The sequence below is a fragment of the Gymnodraco acuticeps genome, unplaced genomic scaffold (genome assembly GCF_902827175.1).
Source record: "Gymnodraco acuticeps unplaced genomic scaffold, fGymAcu1.1, whole genome shotgun sequence".
NCBI lineage: Eukaryota > Metazoa > Chordata > Actinopteri > Perciformes > Bathydraconidae > Gymnodraco > Gymnodraco acuticeps.
The window spans coordinates 362,226-388,018 of NW_022992032.1; the positions used below are offsets into that span (position 1 = coordinate 362,226).

Sequence of the window (25,793 nt, forward strand, 5' to 3'; positions counted from 1 at the left end):
GGATGAGCAGATACTCTCTGACATGCAGCTTTGTGAGTGTGTGTTGCGCCCCGTCAGACTGGGTCTCTGTACAAAAGAGCCGGGACACACAGGAGCCCCTTCAGTACGACGGGCTGCCACTGTTTGTTCAGGCTGTGGAGGGGCTTCACATGCTGTCAGTCAGTCTGTCTGCGGGCTGAGCAGCTGTCGATGAAGGTGAGCGTGGACGGGTGATCAACTTCCTGAGGATCTGTACACTTCAAACTGTGAGAAAACCATTGTTTTAACTTTAGGACTATGGTTATTTGGAACAACTTTAAAGTATTTTAAACTCACATTGGTTGTATGTTGTTAGTCGCTTTGGATAAAAGCGTCTAACAAGTAACATGTAATGTTCATATTTGAAAGACATTTAAATCAACTCAATTAAAATAATTTGTCATTTTAATATTTGACAGCACTGGAACATCTACATTTGGAGATATTGGAATAGAGCTGTATGGTCTTTGATGTGTTAAATAATTATATTACAAAAACGAGAAACATTGAAATCACTAAACATATTTGATAACTAAACACAGTAGGTTCAAATATACATTTAGGTTTTCAATACATCTTCATGATTCTGTCTGCACTAACAGGTGATAAGCATTATGGGATAACAGCTGTATCTAAAGGTGTTTTACCGCAGACGGGATGCTATGTTCAGGAATGGAGAGGCTGCTTATTTATTTAAGGAATTCTGATCAGAACAAATACAAAAAAAGGAACATTTTGATGACCTATGATGAATTGCATGTAAAAAAGATTGAGGGTTTTGCATTCAGCATCACTCCATTCCAAAAGTATATTACAAAACCTTTTCTCTTCAGTTACCTTGTGATTTTGCAGATAAACTAACCAGCAACATGTCAAGAAAAGAAAGAAATAAATTGTATTTATATAGCACCTTTCCAACAGACTGCTTTCACATTATAAAAACACATTTAAATACTCCCAGAGAATGAGAATATACACACATAACTCTGTGGTCAGGTTTCCCCCAAGGTCTCGAGATGAATCTCACGGGTCCTGATATGATGCATGAAAAGAACAATCTTATTTCTGCCAGAGAAAAGTACATTTTGACAACCGTACACTGTAAGGTGGTTTTACCCCGAATTCACTCTTTTGTTGATGCACTTACAGCTCGTAGAAATATGCAACTTGCAATGGGAGGATTCATGTAACAGTGGAGTCACAGAATAAGAAGGTTTGGGAATCACTGATGTACAGAGATGGGGTCGTTACTAAAAAAAAGTAATATATTACATATTACATATTACTTTAAAAAAAAGTAATATATTACACTACTTCGTTACTCTCTACATAAAGTAACTCGTTACTTTACTCGTTACTTTATTCGCAGGGCCGGCCCGCCCCTCCCTACAGGCAGATCACGCAGACTGCGGCGCACCTATGTGCGCGCCACAGTTTTGCCTCTGCGAGACTCCACTTGCACCCCCAATTACTATTGCATTAAGGAAGACATAACACAAGTCTTTCTTTTTATATGCTCTAAAATAGGCTACCAGTCTACCACAACAAGCTAACAGTCTGTGAAACGTCAAGACACTAATTAATTAAACCAGTTCAAGACGCATTATTCTTATCATTCTTTATGAGCGCAGTAACGGTAAGGTATCTAATTACTTATGTATTTAGTATTCCATAACTTAGTAACAGAGATGGTCAAACTAAAGTGGTATAGACATGGCAGAATTCCTATAATGAAGCGGGACATTGAACTGTTCACCCGTGAGAGGGCGATCAACAAAAGAGAGCGAGCGCCCCATTGAGGGAGTTTACAGATGACTCAGCCATGTTTATGCAGCACTGCACGTGGAGATGTGGTCTCGCAAATCGCGCAGATTACATAGGCCTACATGTATATAAACCTGCGGCGGAAACCCCTCTAGTCTGTCAGTGAGTGTGATTATTTTATAAAAGTAACGAAGTAACGCGTGTCGGGGCAATGTTAGTAACGGTAGTGTAATTACTAAATTATAAAAGTAACGCGATACACTACTCCGTTACCGGCAAAGTAATATTATTACAGCACCGCGTTACTTTGTGACGCGTTACTTTGTACGCGTTACACCCAACTCTGCTGATGTATAATACTAACTAATGAAGAAAATTATTTGAATTGAAGTGGTAGTGTTCTACATTGTAAACCTGACCCGGTGAAGAGTGACAGTGTCTGCTCTCCTGCAGGTGGTGTGCTGTCTGAGGAGCTCCAGCAGCAGAGATGATCCTCAGACTGGGGCGGCTCACTCCAGGATACTTCAGACTCCTGGAGGTGAGTCTCAGCCACAAGCTTTATTCTGTCTCTATATTTAATTGGACTGGACTCCATAGCTGTAAGAATATGTTTATTGTATTGTTTTAAACAGAGCAATGTGTTGCATCACAAATACATGAATCAGGTCAGTGATTAAACGTGTTTGAAAGATTGCCTTCTTACATTTTGTATAGAAATGCTTTATATCAGAGGAGGAGGAGTGAATGAATATTTGACAGAGAGCCGATGCAGCTTGACTCTGGAGGTTACTTTATATAACCTGTTTACACTCAACCTCACAGCTCGTCTTGCACGCAAGAGGCTGCACCAAAGACATTTTCTTTGACTGAAACGAGCCTTTCAGGGTGCCAAGGTACTCTATAGTTTCTATTTTTGTATATTCTGTGCATAATGGCTTTAAAAGCTTCCTGAAGATTTCAAACATTATGATGTTATATATTTTTGTACTGAACCAAGTGAAAACAGCAGCACTCTTAACACATTTATAAAATGCAGAACTGAGGACAGTCTGAACCCAACTAGATTAGATTCAAGCTAAATTGTAGTTATTTAACTTACTATTCAGCTGAGTGACTCATACGTTTACAACAAGATACAGTGCGAGAAAAACCAGTTTCAGGCCAGCAGGAGTTATTTAGAAGTAAAAATGTGCAGTAACATAACAAGATGTTCAAGTATGTGTATCAGTGTGTTCAGCTCCTTGTTTTTAGCTGTGTCTATTTCTGTGTCTAGATTCAAATGACTGGTATGTGTTGTTCTTGGCAAACAATGCTGATTCTCAGTCTACAGCCATTGAAGTGTCTCTGTCTGTGTTGCTGTGCCCACATGCTAGAAAGCCAGGACCATACGGAATAACTGAGAGTGCACCCTCAGTGAAAACTCACCTAAATGTATATCACTTTTTGACACGGTGGAAACCTCTGGACTGGACTTCTTTCTAGCTTATTAACAACTTTGGAACTGAATACAGCAGGCTCCAGCAATGTGGATGTAATTACTGTATTTCTTCCTGCTGGAGAGTGTTTTTTTTAACTTATAAAGTCTGCAGTATTACATTTAATTGTTTTAAGCTAGTTCAAAAGCTATTAACAAAGTGGTTTGGAACTTGAAGTTGGTTTAACGGTGAACTAGATGCTAAGTCACCAATGTCATTATACTTAATCCTCAGAGGAGCATTGCAATCTGTCCAATATCCATCAGGTAGTTGATCATATTTAATGCTGGGCCAGTTGCTAAATTCCCACACTAGCACGTTGCCCCTAAAAAGATGAAGCCTACACGTTTACAACTTTAGAACAAAGGGCTCAAATCAACATCCGGCATTGTCAAATGTTTCACCAACACAATCATATAACTTCAGAACCCTTACAAGTGCTGACATAATCACATACAATTATACAAATTGTTCCTTTATTGAGAAAAAAAGTTGCATAGTACAACTTGAACTGCTCTCTGATCAGACTAGTGTGTGTTTAACTGTGTGTGTGTGTGTGTGTGTGTGTGTGTGTGTGTGTGTGTGTGTGTGTGTGTGTGTGTGTGTGTGTGTGTGTGTGTGTGTGTGTGTGTGTGTGTGTGTGTGTGTGTGTGTGTGTGTGTGTGTGTGTGTGTGTGTGTGTGCGTGCAGAGGCAGGTCTCCGGTGAGGTCCGGATGCAGCCACAGAGCAGCTTCATCAATCCCATCGCCATGACGATGGCCACATTGGGGATGGGAGTATCTCTGTACAGCGCCAGGCAGATGGCAGAGAGGGATCTGAAGCATCAGTGAGAGCAGTGTGTAGGGTGTGGGACAGGGTGTGTGTGTGTGTGTGTGTGTGTGTGTGTGTGTGTGTGTGTGTGTGTGTGTGTGTGTGTGTGTGTGTGTGTGTGTGTGTGTGTGTGTGTGTGTGTGTGTGTGGTGTGTGTGTGTGTGTGGTGTGTGTGTGTGTTGTGTGTGTGTGTGTGTGTGTGTGTGTGGTGTGTGTGTGTGTGTGGTGTGTGTGTGTGTGTGTGTGTGTGTGTGTGGTGTGTGTGTGTGTGTGTGTGTCAGAAGGCGTGTGATGGAGCAGGTCGGGGGAGTCATGTGTTTGTGCTACTGCTGGAAGGAAAACCTGGAAAGTGTCCGGAGGAAAGTGTGTGTCAATGTTCCCAGCAGGAGGATGTGTGATGTCGTCAAACAATTAACACCTTCTTTGCAATATCAACATGTGGAGCCCATAGATTGACAATCTGCATTTTTCCTGCAGGTTGTCTTTGATTTTTATTATTGATTATATTGTAAAGCAAACATTAGCATATCATTTGTCAACAGGGTTCTTTAGGAAGTGTATCCTGTAGCCTTTGTTATTTCCTGCATTTTAAAGTGTAACAAAACATGTTTAAGAGAAGTAACCACACAAAATAAAATAAAAACACAAATAAATACAGAAAAATAATTATGTAGGAAATTCTCTCAGCACACACGTTTTTGTATTTATTAATTATGTAGCATGAAAATTAGCTTAAGAAAAAGTGTTTTTTGTCATGGCTTGTTCAGTTTACCAAATACAAATTAGATGTATTAACATTGAATAAAGGAAATGTCTGTTAATGTAAAAAGCCACTGAAAGACATTACATATTTAATATGTAATTCTTAAATAAATATGTTCAAAGCTTTGACCTCTCTGTGAAAAATTGAGATTTGTATGGATTTGATTGTGTTTGTAGAAACTTTAAAACAGCTCTGTGGTTCTCAGGCTTCATCCATGTGGAAATGTTTTGTGGGAAACAGAAAGTCTCGGGTGCCTGCACAGTCTGAATGGAGCGACTCATGTGGATAAAGCTCAGGATGGGAAGTGATTTTCCCGCCAGCTGAAATTCTACATGATCTCTGACAGCAATGGATGAGAATGAGAACTGTTTCTGCTTTTACATTCATTTGTCTACACTTGCACTTCTGTAAAGTGATCCTTTATCTGACAAACAGCAGTTTAAAGGGACAGTCCACGCTAAAATCTAATGTTTGTTTTACTCTTACCCTGTATTGCCTTTTATCAATCTAAGGGATTTTGCTGTGAGATGCTGAGTGTTGGAGATATCTCTCCAATGTAGTTCCACCTAAATGGCTCTCTGCTTGCGGTGCTCAAAGCGACCAAAACAGAGATAACAATAAGTGAATATCGGACTTACATTCATCAGGTGGACAAAAACACAAGGCCAAATATATAAATATGTTGATCTGTAACGGCTCAATGTGTAACTAAGCAACTGTTTACTTCCAAGTCCATCATATCAACAGAAAATATGATATGTCAGTGTTGTGTTTGAAACTGGTTCCTACTTCCCTCAAGTGGTTAAAAATGATATGTGAGAGTCAGAATATGATACAATATAACTGTTTAAATAGCTAAAGGCAGAAATGTCCTGATCATGTCCATCAGAGAAATATTTTCAGAAGTCTATCCATTTAGAACCACTGTTCAAGAGGATGTGTATGGCTGTGTTCTTTTGAAATAACCAAGACAATATATCAAAGAACAGTTCAATACATTGGGACAGTTTTGATTTCTAACTCTTAATTTCTAGTAGCAGGATTCTGACCTTTTGTTAAGCCTGTGAGATTTTGATTTATTCTACATCCCTGTCAAAACGACTGGATCCAGAGGTCACCGTGGGAACCAGCCCCTGCTGTTGGTTTGACTAATTCCTCTCCCCTGGGAGCCAAAGAGGAAGAGGATGTCAACTGTCAATAATTTCTTTATCCAGAACTCATCTAAAACTGGAAGCTATTTTTAAATAAGAATGTATTGTACTGGGTTGAGAGATGTCATTAAAGTGACAACAGAGGGACACTAAAGAAAGACTATTATTTAAAATATAAGTTAGAGACACACATTTCAAGTGAGGATCCTCTAACTGTCTTCTGGATAAACACAATCCAAATATTGAACCTCAGGAAGGCTTTGAGAATATTGATGAGCAGATTGATACATGGATCCTATTTTCATGATTTATTTTCCCCATGAGAAACCTTTACTGTTGTAGAATACTGCATAAAATATAGCTGCAAGAATCATTAGAGGATGTGAGTGTTTGTCCGTCTTTTCTGTTCCTCTTCATATATTTTCCCTTTACTGAAGATAAATGTTTCATATGTGCTGCTATAAATGAATATTGATCTTGTACTGGCACACTGATGCTTTATTTCCTTCTGTAAATGCTAATTATTTACACTTGGCTGAAACAATAATCAAATAGAAAGAAAACAAAATAAATACACAACATCTACCTACTGACATTAGAGTTGCCAGAAAAATGTACGTACACGTGTGAGTCATTATTACATACGTGGTCCTTTAAAGGCGTCAGTATTATAAAATGATTAATAAATGTCCAATCTTATTTATTGTTTTAATTCCTTAGCTGTAAAATGTATTATAATAACTACAATATGTTCTCCTGAGATGGGAGGGTGTAGAAATATAAGTTGTATAAAACAGAAATACTCAAGTACAAGTACTGTTTTTAAGCAGTACTTGTCGTGTTCCTCCACTTCAGCAGGGGTCGCCCTCTCTCCGGCTGAGTGTGGGTGTGCTGTGTGTTATTTGAAGAGAAAAAGAGTTCGGCGTGGGTTTGGGAGGTTTCTGTGTGATGGGGATGGATGTGGACACTTGATAAAGTTCTCAGAGCTCCGTTTGAGGAGAGAATAACAACACGCCAACAAGTGTCCAGGCTTTAAATCCTCTCAGCAGGCGAGTAAGAGTTTTAAAATAACCCCCACTGATGACAGCAGCTTGTATGTCTGCAACATTTAACCCCCGTTTGTTCTTCTAAAACTATGCGTAATTTTGAGATAACAGTGCGTAAAAGTGCGCGTTTCTACGTTGCTCACCTCGCCCTCTCCTCGTCCTATCCTCATCTTCATCTTCATCGGATCTAGAAAACGAGCAGCAGCCGTCAAAGCATCTCAACAACATGGCTGAGCTGCGACCCGCCCGGTGCTGGAGGACGGGCTTCTTCTTCTGCCTCTGGTTGCTCCTCTTCCTCTCTGTAGCCTCCGGGAGTCTTGTTGTTGTGTCGGGGAGCAACGAGACGTCGGGGGGTCCAGCCGGAGACACGCCGGAGGACCCCCACCACCAAACTAACTCCACCACTCACAAGAAGGCTTTCCCCGTCCTCTCCTTCAACTACCAGGACGTCAGGAAGCCCTTCGTGATCTCTCTGTGGATTCTGCTGGCCCTGCTCATGAAGCTCGGTGAGTGGCCACAGGACTGAAGGGGTCCTCATTCAGCATCAGTGAGGGGCTGGGTATCAGGAAATTATGGGTGCTTAGCAAAAACTGTTAGGAAATTTGATATCTGCAGCCTATACAATAGTTTTCTCAGGGTCAGATTGAAAGTGTATGTGTTTCTATGACAACATGTAAAGCCATTTGAAAGAGTAAAAGGAGGAAAATTGCAATAAAACATCAGAAATGAATGCACAATAACAAGCATGGGTCAGAGGTGGAAACTACATTTACTCAAGTTCAAGTACTCCACTACATTTATTATGTACCTTTCAGTTACTTCACAGATGTGGATGAATGATGTGAAATATAATCAAGTGTTAAATCAGACTTTAGTTCCACCTGGAGTAAATCCACAAGCTACCCTGCAGTATACAAAGTCATTCAAACTAGCTGCACCTTTACCAGCTTTGAGAACACTTTCATGATCAATTATTATAAAACATATCATATATATTATTCTGAACTGGGTGCATAATGAGTACTTTTATATTTTTATGATAATACTTTTACTTGAGTAACATTTTAAATGCAGGACTTTTTCGTGTAACAGAGTATTCCTACTGGTACTTCTACTTTTACTCAAGTACAAGATCTGAGGGATTAAAGTATACAGGCATCATGACTGAACATGTGATAGAAATAAGCATTTTTTTCCTAGGCACACTGGAAAGGTGGGAACATACTGTGTTGAGGATTTGTTATTGTGATGTTGTTTCAGCTTGGTAAAAGACAGATTTAGTTAAAAAGTAAGAATTGAGTTTGGTGTGAGTATGTTTCCTGGCAGGTACTGGTGTCAGCAGCTGATGTTTTGAAGTCGACTCAGTCATATTATAAGTTAACAGAAAAAAGTCATTGCTTAAGTTGAACTCTTACTAAATAGCTGACAATGCTTTACATTTTGACTTCCCTTTCCTTTCAAAATATATTTTTGTCATAAAAAAAATGTTGAGTCTATTGTGTAATCTGCCGTATATGCAGTCCATTAAACAACCTATGTTAATACATCCTCAAAACATTTGGTTCTGTCCAAGCAACAACTTTTGCTGCCTGGATCATAAGACACCCCTATTTATATCATGCATCTTCCGTTAAACACATAAACACAACCAAAAGAAAACGCATTATATTCCCTTCTACTTTAAGGGACATGTAAACAAAGAAAATGTGCACCAAAAACAGCTGCTTGTACAAGCCTGAGGTGTATCCGGATTCTCAGGATTCCTTCAAGTAACTGTTAAACTTCCATGTTTCCTATGTAAAACAGCCCATATTTACAATCCATGGTTACAAAATAAAAAAGTATTTTGCCATGTCTTGCTACCGATAGCCAGGATTTTCAAAAATAATAGCTACAACACCAGCAGTTAATAACAAACAAAGATGTTTAAGGCAAGGCAAGTTTATCTATATAGCACCTTTCAACACAAGGCCATTCAAAGTGCTTTACAAAAAATGAAAGACATTAAGAGCATTAAGAAATAGTGCAGTGGAAACACGTTATAAAATGGCATTTAAAAACCTTCATTAAAAAGAAAAGCGGATATAATAAAGATAAAACATGGGTATAAAATACATGAATACAAGTTACAGTAGTATGAGGGTTCCCAAAGGAGAGCTCATAGTCTCCACAGAACACTCCGGTTATGTTTCTGTGCAGCACAAACTTGTTTTAGAAGCGTCAGTGTGTCTGTCAATTAAGCAAATGTTGAAGGATTAGACTTTAAATAACCCTGGCAGAGGTTTGGCTGCAGTTGTTCTGACTAATTAAAGGTATTAAATATCTCTCTCTCTGTGGAGTTTTATAATAAGTCTTCTCTCGCCTCTGACCTTTAGCTTTCACACAACCACCCTCCTCATATGCTGAGAGGATAAACTATTCCCCAGGATACAAAGAATATATAAAAGAAGTCATTATTCCAACAGGCAGCTGGCTTACTCGATTCTTCTTCTTATTTTGTGTGATCAAATTTGCAAGGCAGAACAACATGTGAAAGAACATACACACAGCTCCCTTACAAACAAACACAAACACCATAAGACAAAACAATATAAGATCAAAACACCCGCCCCACCCTTCCCAGGACCCCTGTGGGCTGGTTCAAGCGCCAATAGGCAACGAGCAGCGTCAAATTACATTTACACACGCAGAGAGAAAGGAATCACATTCCAATCCCATTGATACGGGCTGTTGACAGCTCCAAGTTAACTGCAACCATTTTCTTAGCCGCCGTTAGACCAGCAAGACCTATGCGTTTTTGATATTTTAGGAATCTGAAGGGAAGAAATGTGACTCAGTAGCAGAGTGGATATGGTCGCAGGCACCGACGATTGTTCTTATTTTAATATTTGTTTCATAAACTCAATTGTAATATCACATATCATTATTATTGTCTATACAGTATTTGAGCGCTTGCAGTATTCAAACAAGTGTTGTTGTTGTTCTTTATTATATGATGTTCTATTTAAACAGTGACACCACACACCCAAGAAATGTTTGACCAGCTGCCGACCAGACTATCTATGTTCAGAGCTTTCAAGAAAATCACAAAATATCTCATTGTATTCAATCATTTCATGGTTCAAGTTTTTTTTAAATCTACATTATGTAATGAGGACATTTTAAAATAGTATCGCACTTAAAACGTTTGTGCTGCAGAATGCTTTACAAAATGTAGATTTAAGATATCCTGCTGCTAAGTACATATTTTAGTCCCGATTATTATTCAATTTTACTTTAAAAACTCAATATTTAAATAGTAAACTTTTTCAGAACATTTGGTATTTGTGTGTTGATTAGTAATTATAAACTCCACCTAATGTCATGAAAAATATAACATAATGTGTTTCTGCTAACATTGACACTTTTTCACTGTTACTAGTCCACCAGAAATGATTCATTTGGGGTAAAGAAACCACTTGTTGATACTCATTTTCAGTAGCTGAGAAGGGAAGAAACTGTGTTGCCTGAGAAAATAATATCATTGGACTGTTCCTAATAAAATAAGAACTCTAATTTAGGCCCTCCCCAGTGGTGGAAGAAGTATTCAGATCTGTTTACTCAAGTAAAAGTACTCAAGGGACTACTTGGTTGCTCTCAAAGTCTTAAAACACTCAAAGAAAATAAAGGGAAAGTATTTATTGCGCAAAAAGGGCCTTTCATAATACCAGTGAATTATAATTATTGATGCATACATGTATTCATCACTTTAATGTTGCAGCTGGTAAAACCGAAGCTCACTTGAATTACTCAAACAACTGCTGGGTATCTATCATAAAATCATATTTTAATGTATTAGTTATATTTTAAGTAACTACAGCTTTGAAATAAATGAAGTAAAGTATTGGTACAAAGTAGCATAACATAGAAGTACTCAAGTAAAGTACAAGTACCTCAAATTGAGCTTAAGTAATGTATTTAGTTACATTCCGACACTGGTTACAGCTGCTGCCCTTATTACTGTGAGATTTATTACAAATAAAGATAAGTTTTGCCTTTGAATTATTATAAAATAGTTCACCCTGCCTCCCTGAATGGATGACACCGGGCAGCGATGATTCTGATTGGCTGGTTGAATCTCTCCTTCACTGAGTCGTTGGCAGCTCTGCGTCTTATCTGCTCTGTCCAGCTGCTGCTGACGAGAGCCGGTCCAACTTCCTGTCCTAATGCACTGCTCGATAACAAAGAACCCAGTGTAGAGGCAGAGCGGGGAGGAGCACGGACCTCTGACTGCATAAAACATCACAGAAAATGTTCCTTACAGCTGCCTCGACCCGAGTCACATGACAGGGAGGCTGAATGTCAAGGTCTATTCAGCTCACAGACAAATGTGAGATTAACAGAGCAGTGATATCTACTGTATCAGCCCTTTATTTAACACATAGATATAATGTGAGGTTTTTGCAGTGACACACTGTTGAATATCATTGAAAATGAAATCTATTAGGAAATATTTTTAAACAAAACAGACAATTACCTACTGCTCTGGGGACTAACATTTATACTAAAAGCATTGAAAATGATTGTTGTCTTCAACAGATTCAATATTCAAAGGCTTTATTGTCATTGGTAATATATGTTCAGCATAATTTGAAAATCATAAGTCCCGGGCTCCGTCAAAGATGCAACATACAAAATACTTAAAGGGGCCATGTTATGCTCATTTTCAGGTTCATATTTGTATTTTATGCCTCTACTGTGACATGCTTTAATGCTCTTTATTTTTCTCCTACTGCCTCTTTTCACCCTCTGTCTGAAACCAGAGCCCAGTCTGCTCTCATTGGTTAGCTGGCCGGCTCTGTTATTATTGATAACCTCAACCTTTTAGAGATTTCCCGCCACTTAGCCTATCACGTACAATGTGTTGGAGCGCTAGCCAATAGAAGCGTGAGTGTTGCATAGTGATCACATTATGTTACTAAAGTAAACAAAGGAGTCCAATGGAGGCGGTTCAGGTGCACTATATTAAACACTGCAAGAAGGGAAAACCCCAAAAAGTATAATAGTGATTCTTTAAGATTTACAAACAAATAGAAATGTTGCGCAAAGAAATTGAAAGAAAAAAAAAAAATCTATTGAAATATAAAAAAGAAATGTTGAAAGAGAATCATGCAAGTGACACAAAGTGCAAGTAAATGCAGATATACTGTAAGTAAACTTTATACATGTAAAGACGACATTTTATGTAAAATTAAGTACTGTACATTATACAGTACATATTTTTTTGTATTAATATATAAATATTTGGACTGTAAACAGATTTATGTACACTAAACATAAGTTGGTTATGACACTTAACTTGTGGCCCTGTATAACATCCACTAAATGCTAATATTATTGACTGTTCCAATTTAAATCTAGATTAAAAACATAAAATATGACCTCCACAGATATTTATGTTATTTATGTCTTTTATTCATGCCTGCTGCAGCCTCTACTGTATATTTTATGAGATGGCTGCAGTGGCGTAGACTGACTGACTGACTGAGTGCATCATTTTTTTTGTTTTCAAATCAAAGTGCTGCTCTAACGCACACAGAACCGTTTCCTGAATATAGACTCTGGGTATTATATAATATTAGGTTTGTGATAAGGAGTTTACGTTAATTTACTTTTCCACTACAGCGGGGGGGGGGGAATACAGCCGAGTAATGAGTCACAATTTGTCTAAAGTATGAAGTGCCATTCTACAACTTGGTTTAAGAGATATTAGTATAATACCCCTCGCTCTCGATGGGTGCTGCATTGAGCAAAATCCTCAGATACCACACCTGCTGGTGAGGTATGGGACTGCTCTTCTTCTTCAAATTGACCGCAAACCCCCAACTTGGTTAGGTGTAAGACAGTGGTGGCCGGCCCATAGGGGCGCTAGGGGCGCTGCCCCCCTCTTCCCACATTAAAAATAAATATATATATATTTTAAAAATATTTTTTTTATTTTTAATAAACACGGTAAATATTATAATTGGTATCAGCAAAATGTAAAATCTACAATAAAATCTCGTTTAAAATTGTGTTACGATGTCTAAAGTTACTGATAAGTCACATGTTTCCTGCCTGGCCTTGCCCGTGTATCATTACCCTCTCTCGTCTGGGCGCTATGCACAGCGCCCAGATGAGAGTGCTATGCACAGCGCCCAGATGAGAGTGCAGCAAGTGCAGCAGAAGCCAACTGTTGCTATCTTTAAACTATGCCGCCGAAACATAATTTCAGCGAATCAGCGTCGTCAAATCTGATGGTCACACTCAGCGCCCGGTGCAGTCTGTGAGTTGTTTGGACTCGTATCCAAGGAGACAAAACAGGAAGCTGTCATACACTCTGGAAGCTATCATTAGCAGCTAATATGAAAACTCCGTTTTTGACATAAAAATGGAATTATGGATTATCAATAATTTTTTCAAAGTGACAGACACATTGGATTAACCTATGGATTAACCTTCAGCCGCGTTTTTCTCGTTTTTGATCAGAATAACAGCAAAAGGTGAGCATATCTTCAAGTTGTATTTTGTTGGACGAACGCACTTATTGTAAGTCGCTTTGGATAAAAGCGTCAGCTAAATACAATGTAATGTAATGTAATGTAATATCTCCGTGTTTTGCTACCTAAAGCTACGTCGTGTGATGTCTGTATTTGCTTCCCCTGTCGCGAGTTCTGATCGCTCAGTGATGATACTTATATTTCTAGAATCTGTGGAATCTCAGCTTGTTAGCTAAGCTTGTTTGTGCATATCCGATAAGTATATCGATTGATTTATACCTATAGTGCGTTAGCATTTTTTCACTCAGGGCTCATTTAGACGCTTCTTGTGAGACTTGTGTTTTGTTTCGGTAAACATGGTTCATATAATCAGTTAGCTGAGTTTCTTGAAGGAGTAGGACACATGAATAGTTCATTACATTTTAAGAAGCCCTGAGACACAGTTTTGTGAGAAAATAAACAGGGGGAAAAAAACAGGTTAAATGGGAATTAAATCATTTTAAGTAATTTTGAGTGTTCCCAAAGCCCCAGTGCAGTTTGTGTGGGCCTACTGTACTGTTGCACAGTTTATACTGTAGAAACTATGTCCAGGACAAAGTGTTTGGAAGTTTTGGAAGATTCATAGCTAACCACACTGAAGATTATGGAGGTATTGATCAGTCTTCTCATATTTTTAAGCCTCAATTTGTCCTTCCCCCCCTCTAACATCACCAGAAGTCATAATTTAAGGGGTCTGTTCTCAAAAAGAATTACCCCCGGAACCCCCTAGTATTGTTTGGTCACCATTTCCACAGCCCCACCTAAAATATTTTCCACCAGCCGCCACTGGTGTAAGATCAATTGGGCTGTGTGGAACATCTGCCCATTCCCTGGACCTGGCCATGACTATGAGGTCATTGAGATCAAATAAAACCCTCATGCCATGGTCGCGAAGCGGCTGAAGCGCTGTGGCCACACATTTGCTGAACGTGCATAAGGAGTAGCCGAACAGTAATCTGTTGTACTCGTAGGCTATCCCCTGGAAGGCAAAACGCAAATACTTCCTGTGTTTTGGCTTTCTAGCAATTTCGACATGAAAGTAAGCGTCCTTCAGGTCGATGTTTTGTGAACTGGCTGCACCAGTTCCAACTATAGGAATCCCAATCATTTCGTCCTGTAACAGGCTGTGGTGGATCCCACTCTTGCTGCCTGGATAGTCTGTATAACATTGTCAGACAGTCCACCCCTTCTCAGCCTGTCCCTCTCAGGAGCCAAGCCTGGAGAGGTTGGCCCAGAGTGGGTAATGCCCCTATTGCACCTGCTTCCTGAGACAGCGCCCCCCAGAACTGAGGAACTGTTCAGGGCTGGCCCACCATCATCTGTGTCACCATGGCGCCGAGCTGCGACCTGGGGCTAGAATGACCGACAACTGTTGTCGTCTCACCCCCTCCAGGAGTGGGGAATGAGACGCAGCGGTGGAAAGGCGTAGAGCAGCTATCTTGGCCATGGCTCATGTGCAAACGTGTCCACCCCCAAGGGTGGATTGTCCTGCCGAGCCAGGAAGAACCACCATTCGTCTGGCAGGGGCCCGCCTCTTGACATGAGGCCGGCCCTCCGGTTCTCCTGTCCCGGAATGTGGGGGGCCTTTAGAGATTCTCTGAGGCCCACAACCACAGATTCTTCACTGCGCTCAACAAAACGGCGGAGCTGACTCCGTCGTGCCTGTTGATGTAAGCCACTGTGGTGTGGTTGTCGCTGTCAGAGGCCAGCCACCACCTATAGCTGTCTCTAGGCAGGTCCCTCCCCTTCAGCAAATGCTTTGGGGACCCCCAGTATCGGAGGTTGCCCTCCACTGAAGGGGGGGATGGCCATCAGACGTTGTTTGTGCCTCTTGGGATCTAAACGAAGGCTGGCAAATCACCTCTGTAGGTGACGCACGTGGTGAGCAGCTGCCATGAGACCCAAGGTCTGCATGATGGTCAGGGTTGTCACCGTTGCCCCCCGTCACAGTCTAAAAACTGCCTGAAGCAGGGACGTCTGTCTGTTCTCTGACAGAGTGGCACCTAGCCTGCCCTCTTTCTCGATGGGGCGTACACCTCTCCCTCGATGGGGGCGTACACCTCGCTCTCTATGGGGGCCGCACACTGAACGTGCGTGGGGACATGGAGTAGCCAAACGGTAGTCTGTTGTACTCGTAGGCTATCCCCTGGAAGGCACAATGCAAATACTTCCTGTGTTTTGGAGCAATTTCGACATGAAAGTAAGCATCCTTCAGGTCGATGTCTGTGAACCAATCGCCCGGCTACACCAGTTCCAGTAACTGTTTAACATATGTAACTTTTTGCAGGCAACGTGCTGATTCAGGACGCGAAGATCCAGAATGGGTCTGAAGTCCCCTGTCTTCTTGGGAACCAGGAAGTACATGGAGAAAAAGCCACTCTCTGTCTTGAGAGTGCACGACAGACACAGCCTGTTTTTGCAACAGGGCCTGAATTTCTGTTTGAAATGTTCTTTTATCACTATGTAACAGTCAGGCTTCTATTGGCTAGCTCTTCAACACATTGTATGAGTTAGGATATGGGGCGGGACATCTCTAAACGGTTGACCAATCACAGTTAGGATACGGGCCAGGCCAGCTAACCAATCAGAGCAGACTGGGCTCTGGTTTCAGACAGAGGGTGAAAAGAGGTGCTGCAGCACAGGCAGTATGAGAAAAATAAAGGGCTTTTTGAACATTAAAGCATGGAAACATGTCACAGTAGAGAGTAAATACTAATATGAACCTGAAAACTAGCATAAAAGGGCCCCTTTAAAAAAAATGTTTTACAGTACTTAACAATGTTTATGTTAAAAGTTCAAATACTATATACAGGAGAAAGGGAATTATGACCCATGATATCATACAAAACTATAAGAGAACACTTTTTGCTGAAAGAAAGGTTTATGAGAAGGAGTAAAAGAGAATGGTGTTGACTTTTAGTTTACCTGAGTAATTATCTCCAATCTTTCTCTCTCAGGTTTTCACATCATTCCTAATATATCCAACGTGGTCCCGGAGAGCTGTCTGCTGATTGGCGTGGGTCTGCTGGTGGGCGGGATCATCAAAGCCATCGGAGAGGAAGCCCCCGTCCTGGACACCAAGCTCTTCTTCCACTACCTGCTGCCCCCCATCATCCTCGATGCCGGCTACTTCCTGCCCATCCGGGCCTTCATGGAGAACATGGGCACCATCCTGGTGTTCGCCGTGGTGGGGACTCTGTGGAACGTCTTCTTCATCGGGGGGATGATCTTCGCCGTGTGTCAGATCGAAGGCGTGCAGCTGGCCGGGGTGGACCTGCTGTCCTGCCTGCTGTTCGGATCCATCGTCTCCGCCGTGGACCCCGTGGCCGTCCTAGCCGTGTTCGAGGAGATCCAAATCAACGAGCTGCTGCACATCCTCGTGTTCGGGGAGTCGCTGCTCAACGATGCCGTCACCGTGGTGAGTGAGGGGGGCGGGGGAATGGGCTGGTGCTTCTACTTGAATTGAGAAAAGGAGAAAGGAAAGTTTTAATGATGGAAGAAAGGAAAGATGTAAATAGGTGGAATGGAAAAGACAAATCTGAAAGAAGGAAGGAATAGGGATAAGAGAAAAGGAAAGAAAGAAAGAATGAAGAAAAGACGAAGAGAGCAATGACAGAAGGAAGGAATTGAGCAGTGAAGTAAAGAAGGTAGAAGTCAAGAAGAAAGACACAAAGGAAGGAAGGGTGAAAGAAGAAAAGAAGGAAAATATGAAAGAAGGGAGAAAGGGAAGGAAGGAACTAAGGGAGCAATGAAATAAATAAGGTTCTATTGAGTAGGAGAAGAAAGGAAAATAGGAGCTAAGAAAGGAAGTATGTGAAAAAAGGAGGGAACAAAGTATATCAAAAAAGAAGGAGGGAAGGAAGTATGTAAAAAAGAAGGAAGGCAATATGTAAGAAGGAAGGGAAGAACAAATGAAGTATGGGGAAAAAACAGGAAGGAAGGCAGAATGTAAGAAGAAAGGAAGGAGGGAAAGAAGGAAGAAAGGAAGTATGTAAAAAGAGAAGGAAGGAAGTATGTAAAAAAAAAAGAAGGAAGGTAGTATATGAAAAAGAAGGAAGGTAGGACAGAAAGAGGATAACATTAGGGATGAAGATTATAGAGGGAATTATAGAGAAGTAAGGTAATGAATAGGGGAAGAAAGAGGGGTCAAAGTATAAAGAAAGGGAAATGAAAGGAAGGTGAGAAGAATAAAGAGGACGGACAGGAACGACCGAAGACAAAATGACCTTCACTTAAATAACAAACACAGTGTTGAGAGCTGTAGGAAGCACAGCACCTTGAATAAAACACAAAGAAAGTCTCAGTAAACGTTTCCCTCGGCAGGTTCTGTATCACCTGTTCGAGGAGTTTTCTCATGCAGGAACTGTGACCGTGTTGGACGGCGTGCTGGGGGTCGTCTGTTTCTTTGTGGTTTCACTGGGGGGGGTTATGGTGGGCGCCATCTACGGCTTCCTGGGGGCCTTTACCTCCCGCTTCACCACACACACCCGGGTCATCGAGCCCCTGTTCGTGTTCCTCTACAGCTACATGGCTTACCTCTCTGCGGAGGTCTTCCACCTGTCTGGCATCATGTCGTAAGTCCCTGTGACACAAGATGGGATTGTTAATCTAAACCATTGCCCTTACAGCCAGATTTCAAAATGCTCTCCTTGTTTCCTGTCTGTCATGCTCAGGTTGATAGCATGTGGCGTAATAATGCGGCCGTACGTGGAGGCTAACGTCTCGCACAAGTCGTACACCACCATCAAATACTTCCTGAAGATGTGGAGCAGCGTGAGTGAGACGCTCATCTTCATCTTCCTCGGTGTTTCCACGGTGGCCGGTCCTCACGCCTGGAACTGGACCTTCGTCATTTCCACCGTCATCCTCTGTCTGGTGTCCAGAGTGCTCGGTCAGTTACCATAAAAACCCTGAACATATCAGTTAGTGACTTTTGTCGCTGTATTCTTTCCAGTTATTCTTCTTCATAAACGTTATTATGTTGTTTTCTGTCCATTCTTCAGGAGTCATTGGCCTCACGTGCATTATTAATAAATTCCGTATCGTGAAGTTGACCAAAAAGGATCAGTTCATCGTGGCCTACGGTGGCCTGCGAGGTGCCATCGCCTTCTCTCTGGGGTTCCTGCTGACCGACAACGAGAGGAAGAACATGTTCCTCACCGCCATCATCACCGTCATCTTCTTCACTGTCTTTGTGCAGGTGAGAGGGACATTTGCATTTCTCTGTTTTATCTGCAATAAAGTGACTTCAGACAAGATTAAGATATATAAGAAAAGCCTTCATTCATCATCACCAGAGGAGATATGTAGATGTTAGAGCATCATAAAAGAAAACATATACAGCATAGTATAGTATGACATGTAATATATAGTATAAGAAGCAATGTCATAGTTATATATTAAAAATAATAGTATTATAAGATAATACACTTTATATTTAAAAAAATATATAATTCCTGCATAATGTTTCTATCAAGTAAAAGTGGTCCAGAAAAAGACACAGGGTGGTTTCTTTATTATTATTATCACGAAGGTTATTTGTTGGTTTTATCACTATCTACATGGTCTCACTTGTTGTTTCTGTCTTCAGGGAATGACAATCAGGCCTCTGGTGGAGCTCCTGGCCGTGAAGAAGAAGAAGGAGAGCAAACCATCCATTAATGAGGAGATCCACACACAGGTGAGATCCACAATCTGACCTGGAACACTGTTAACGTACAAGATGTAACAAATATTACAGCTTGAATCACATTTTTGTTTATTGTTCATCTTTATGCAGAAATAACATCATATAACTTTCCTTTTGTCTCCAGTTTCTGGGTCATCTCCTCACAGGAATTGAAGACATCTGTGGTCATTATGGACATCATCACTGGAAAGACAAGTAGGATTTTTTTCTCTGACTTCTCCCTATTACTTAAAGGTGGGGTAGGTAAGTTTGAGAAACCGGCTCGAGATACACTTTTTGTTATATTCCATGGAATGCTCTTAACATCCCGATAGCAATGAATATCTTAAGTGCTTTGACAAAAAATCCATAACAAAATGTCATCTGTGGAAGCCGTAGTACCAGTCATTTTAGCCGGCCCGGCTAAAGTAACTGGATGGCCTACCTGCCTGTCAGCCTTCCATCTGTGCACAAACTTATCTCGTGCACTCATTGGTCATGTGCGCGTTCGTGTGTGTTGGAGGAGGGGCTCTGTGAGGAAGTGGCAGATTTTCTTCGGTTGTGTATTTTCAAATTCTAGCGCACTCGAGCTGGTTTCTCCAAAATTACCTACCCCACCTTTAAGAAACGGCCTAACAGCAAGGTTTATACAATGTATGGGTTTTGAAATGATGAACATTATGAAGATACATATTATGTAAATAAAATACATCACTTACGATAGGAGGGAATTAGCTAAAGGATATAAAGTTCTGTTGTTATTCATTTATTTAACAAGGACAATGCACATATTTATTTCTGTAAATGTACACGAGTTAGACAAGAAGCTATTTTTCATCTGTAGTCTGTTGTTAAACCAGGTTTCCTAAAATAGACTGAAGCTTCTGTTTCTTCATCTGTTAAATGTTTTGGATTTAGTAGCCAGTAGAAACTTAATGAGAACCAGGAAATAAAACATTTTAAAAACAAATTAAGTTCACTGAACATATATAGAATGAAAAAAACATAGTGTATTTTAAAGTAAAAAACAAACCAAAACTAATTTGAACGTTAAAAACGAATCTTAAATGAGCAAACCCTCTCTGGTAACTAAGCTGAATTGAAAACAAAAATTAAATACAAAACTAAATTATATATATCAGTTTTAGCCCCTTCAATCGGCACACATAAAACATATATTTGAAAAATATACATTAGAAAATAATGAAATAAAACAATATATACATCTATTCCTTCTTACTGTACAAACTACAAAAACTACAAAATTCACACTAGTGTGAATAAGCGGAAGTGCAGAAGGTATTTGTATGGTAATGATCAAATTACCATCAATTCTATGAGTTTTTTTAACGCTGTGACTGAGTATAAATGTTAATGAGTGCTTCCTGTGCTCAGGCTGAACCGCTTCAACAAGACCTACTTGAAGAAGTGGCTGATCGCAGGCGAGCGCTCCACCGAGCCGCAGCTCATCTCCTTCTACAACAAGATGGAGATGAAGCAGGCTATGATGCTGGTGGAGAGTGGGAGCACCGCCAAGCTGCCCTCCACCCTGTCCTCCGTCTCCATGCAGTGAGTGTTAGTTAGTTTCAAATGAAATCAGATATAAATACCAGGGCATTTGTTCGAGAGATACTAACTCGATCTAACTAATACTAACTCGATCGATGTAACTCGATTCACGTGCATGCCTTAAAACATTAGTGTTAATTGACAACAAAAAAACACAAAACGTATCAGTTCCTATATGTAGGGGTATGTACACACTTTTTAAACCCAAAATCCATTCGGTACCAAATATCATCTTACTCCGTTGTGACATTAACCCATATTGCTTTGGATTTTTATCCCAGCACACATTGCAAATTACAGTCCTTGGTTAATATATTGCAAAATATTGTGAAGCTCCCTTTCATTTTAACAACAGATATATTTTAACATTTTGATCAAAATGCATTTTTCTTGACAATTTTGTTATTTATGATTCTTGAATTTTGTTGTATCTTTTTATTTTACTCCCACTATGTTCATTGCTCTGCACCAACATACCAAGGCAAATATTTATATTCAAAAACCTACATGAGCTTAATCATGCCTCTGATTCTGAATATTCAAATAATTTGTTCCAGAATGAAACTGAAACATTTTTGCTGTACAAAACTATTTTGTCTAAATTAAATAATTTCTACATTTTCAAATATTTTACCTCTGTTTCCTGTAAAGTGTTAATATAAGGCATTACAGTATGCCAATGAGTTTGTTAACCACCAGTATAGATGTTTAATTTGTGCTTTGGTCATTTTAATAAAACCATAAAAATGAGTTGTTATGACTAGTAATGAGATGTGATGTGCCTCCACAGAAACATTCAGCAGAGAGGGTCAGGCAATCGACGGGCCATTCCGAGTATTTCCAAAAGTCGCGAGCAAGAGATCCGGAAGATTCTGCGAAGTAACCTGCAGAAAACCAGGCAGAGGGTATAGGACATCATTCATGACGTTGTTATGCAAAGAGTGAAATGTAATGAGTTATCAGAAAGGTAATAAATGTGATTCTGACGCTTTGTTTTTTTAATCTATTTTTGTCCTTAGCTTCGTTCGTACAGTAGACACGACCTGATGATCGACCCGTTTGAGGACAACGTAAGTGAAGTCCGCTTCAGGAAGCAGCGGGTGGAGATGGAGAGGAGGGTGAGTCAAACAGCCTTGTCTACTTCTCCTAGAAGTATACTTGATTTTGAAAGCTCATTTAGGTCCTAAACCTTAAACCTGAAAATCACAGAGTTGACCTTTTCAAAGTCAATGTTCTTTCTTTCATTTAATGATATACAGTACATATATGGAAGATAAGCATCTCTGTCTCACCTTCAATTATTTAACAGTGTTCACATATTCTGGTTTCTTTTGGTTGCCATGGCTATTCTGGGACTTATTTTTAAGCCTTTAATTGATCTGTATCTAAAATGGTTTCTAACCTAATTTACAGATGGACCTATTTGTTCTAAGACAAGTTAATTATTTTGACCTTATTTGTAGTTGCTTGTTATGCTGGTGTAATCCCATTGACTAAGGATAAATGCTTTTATATACCTGAATGGCGCCCAAATGTCCCCTTTGTCATACGATTCAATTTGAATGAACAAAGTAAAACCTAATGGCCATTCTTTCTAATTTAACATGTTGATGCATCATTCATTTTAAGATTATGATTATGAACCTCTTTGTGTTATTCACAGATGAGTCACTATCTCACAGTTCCTACAAATCGCCAGGAAACACCGTCGGTGAGAAAAGTGTGCTTTGAACCAGGTCAGACTTTTCAATATATCTTTCGTAAATTATTAGTGGAATTAAATGTTGTAGTAATCTAGATCTGCAAAGTAACCTCATCTTTCAAATAATGTAGTGGAGTAAAATAGTAAAACATTTACCTCGGAGGTGAAGTGGAAATGCATAGCCTCCCAAATGAAGGGAGCCGTAGGAGTGCCATCAAAAAATATGGAAAAGAAAATGGATATGGAAAAAAAGGAAATGAAAGAACATAATGTTAAATACATTTGAAAAATGTAATAAAGAATAAAACAGTAAACAAGAAAAGTGCAATGTAAAGAAACAAATAAAATAAACGATGAAAAAATATGAAAATATAAAGACAAATATGAGAGAATTATTATAAGCATTATATTGAATTTTTTTTAACATGAAAATGATTTGAGATTATATTGAATTATTTAAATGTTATGTCTTTTTATTTACTGCTGATATAATGTCTTTTATGGCACTCTTGTGACTCCATACATTTAATCCTGACTAAAACCCAAACTTCTACTAGTGTTTATGATTTATTAGCTGCTTGTAAAAAAATATTAAGCAATAAATGATGTCACTGCACTTTGCATGTACCCCCCAGAACATCAGGTTTTCACCTATGACAACAGTGAGAGCCCCCGGGGCCCGAGGGCTCGGCCAGATCCCGGCCCCCTTGATGCCATTAGCCTGGTGAGTGAATCCCAGCGGCCCAATCAGAGCCGCGAGCCGAGAGCCAAAGTGCCTGAGGAGCAGGAGGAGCAAGACCAACTAAAACTATCACGCTGCCTTAGTGACCCGGGGCCAAACCAGGAGGAGGATCTCTCGTGATGAAGCACATATTCAACTTTCATTATATCTTTGTTGTATTTAATGAGTGGAGATCAATGAATGGGAGTCGTAGCAAAGCTTGATATTTATGAAGTATTATTCTTTTCCATGTTATGTTTTTTTTATATGAGATTATTAAAAAAAAGATTTTAATCATGTAACATATTACCAAAGCATGCACCACTGACTATTTGCTATTTCAGGACTTAAATACAGCCTGAAGTTAGCAAAGGTTCACCATTTTGTGTCTTAACAAACAGATCTGCATCAAATAGAGCACTTGAAGCTCCAGATGGGTGGAGGTGACCCCCTCAAAGCACAGTATTAAGATGGATGATGTTACTATTACAGATATATCAGTGTTGCCATTTATCTACGGATGAGTAGCAAGAAAAATCTGCACAGAATTACCAAAGAAATGTTTGAGGTGAACGATGTTGTGCAAATTGTACAAAGTTTGATTATGCCACTACAAAGTTTGCTAGTGGCATTGCTTTAAAAATGTCATACTAAAATATGTTAACAAGTACTTGCCAAAAATCTTGTGTACAGACATTCATGTTCCCCAGAAGATGAATGCTCATGACTTTTACTCTACTGCCATTATGAAGTTTACATTTTCTGGGTTGTGTTTGAAATACATCGACCAATATTCAATGGTTTGCCATAAAATATCCTTTAGACGTTCATGCTCCCTTTTAGGATGAATCTAAATGACTTAATTCCTTGTCTCATTTACCTGCCATCATCAACTCAATCTTTTAAAATACCTATACAACTTAAATGTCCATTACATTTTGTGTTTAGTGCTTATCAGAAAATATTGACTAAAAGGGAAACATGGTCAACATTATATCATGTTAGAATGAGCATGTAGAGATGATATAGTGTTTACCCATACATGTGTTTACCTTGTTAGCGTGTTAGCATTTAGCTCAAAGCAATGTTCGACACACTTACGCCTGCATTATTCTAAAAAACAGCTATCTAACAATGTTTGTTGTCATCATGTCACATAATCATTTAAAAACTGGGACACATCGAGACAGTCTCTCTTAGAAAACATTCATAATGTTACACTTTGTTGTGACATTAAATGAGAAGTAGTTGTGACAAGAATGAAGAAATGAGCATGCTAAGATATTATATTTACCTTGTTAGCGTGTAAGCATTTAGCTCAAAGCTATGTTGGACGCTCCTAGGGCTGGGGTATGCTTAAAAAGAACTAGCTTGTTTTTAGATGTTCTAACACATTATTATTTATAGAGGGGGATAACGTCACACATCAAGACAGTCTCTCCTAGAAACTGTTCATATTGATGTAGCTTACTTTCACATTAAAAGTGACAAAAGTAGTTGTGACAAGAATGAAGGAAGAGTGTTCATACCGCAGTTCTTTTTTTAGCTCTGCCCAGCTGTCCAAAAACAGCATGAGGTGGGTGTTAATGTCAAATATTTAATTTAGAAAGTTAGAAAAGTGTCACACACCCCCATGAATATGACATTGGAAAGATGTGGGGGAAGAGGGAGTTTCCGAAGCTACATTAGCATCTGATAAGCAGTTCAGATGAGATATACTGCTGCATTTGGTCTTTATTTAACTCTGAAGTGTCCCATTCTGGATACATCTTGTTGAAATTCAAATGTCACATCAGTAAAAAAACTATTTGAGCAGATGGTGCCCTATCAATATCAAAAATGTCAAAACGCTCAAAGGTTTGCCTCATAAATTCTTGATCGGACTATATGCTATTGTGTCTAAAAACCTGCAAGAGGGTATATTCTTGTGTATTGAAGTGTCCTTTAGAAAGCACAAATCTGGTGATCCAAGAATATTAAACTTCAAGAATAAACTGCAGCAATATTGTTTGACCCAGGTCTCTGAACAAGATTACTTTACATCACTGCATGACTGATCAGTGTTTTCTCAGGGACTGCAACAAGACCCAGTATTACCAGATGGCCTTTGCAGAAAAGTGTTACTGCCTACACATTGTGCCCCTATCGCCTCTATATTGTGACTGTTTGTAAACTGCAGTGTTGTTTAGCTTCAGAAACATTCCACAAGTAATTGACTTTCTCAATTTCCTTGTAACTAAGCTCGACATGTGTCTGTTCCTGGTAACTGAGCGTGCTTAGGCTTTAATTGGGAAGTTAATCATCTTCTCTGCACTGCCTGGGCTTTTGCTGCCTGCATGAATACCTTCAAATGTATTGCTTCCTGTGTGTTTCTCTGTTGTAGTATTTTTATATTTTTGAAGGTGGAAAATGATCTGAAGTATTGTATATTTGTCAAATGAAGGAAAGCTTTAATTCCTGTCTCAAATAAAGATGTCATTGCTTAAGCTAAGTGATTTGAAGAAGAAGTTTCAACTTATTGTCATTACGTAGGTACTAGTAACGAAAC

At 39.6% G+C, this 25,793-nt stretch overlaps 1 protein-coding gene and 1 long non-coding RNA gene across 4 annotated transcripts; both read left to right on the forward strand.

The window, feature by feature from the left end:
- The first annotated feature begins 1,867 nt into the window (after positions 1-1,867).
- On the forward strand, positions 1,868-4,191 carry LOC117536683. Its single transcript, XR_004567604.1, has 3 exons — positions 1,868-1,944; positions 2,236-2,320; positions 3,948-4,191. It is a non-coding gene; the product is annotated as an uncharacterized LOC117536683 (long non-coding RNA).
- A 2,688-nt stretch (positions 4,192-6,879) lies between these two features.
- LOC117536657 (Na(+)/H(+) exchanger beta-like) lies at positions 6,880-25,741 on the forward strand. 3 transcript variants are annotated; one of them, XM_034201608.1, is made up of 13 exons: positions 6,895-7,031; positions 7,220-7,534; positions 16,543-17,003; positions 17,909-18,159; positions 18,259-18,476; positions 18,589-18,785; positions 19,176-19,265; positions 19,399-19,469; positions 20,649-20,822; positions 21,613-21,727; positions 21,842-21,940; positions 22,486-22,558; positions 23,160-25,741. In XM_034201608.1, exons 2-13 carry the CDS (start codon positions 7,255-7,257, stop codon positions 23,384-23,386), a joined length of 2,256 nt encoding a protein of 751 aa, XP_034057499.1. In that variant the 5' UTR covers positions 6,895-7,031; positions 7,220-7,254; the 3' UTR covers positions 23,387-25,741. The 3 variants fall into 3 exon arrangements, with proteins under 3 accessions (XP_034057498.1, XP_034057499.1, XP_034057500.1); XM_034201607.1 differs by having other exon boundaries at positions 6,880-7,534; XM_034201609.1 differs by lacking the exons at positions 6,895-7,031; positions 7,220-7,534 and adding an exon at positions 15,525-15,943.
- Positions 25,742-25,793: the final 52 nt, after the last annotated feature.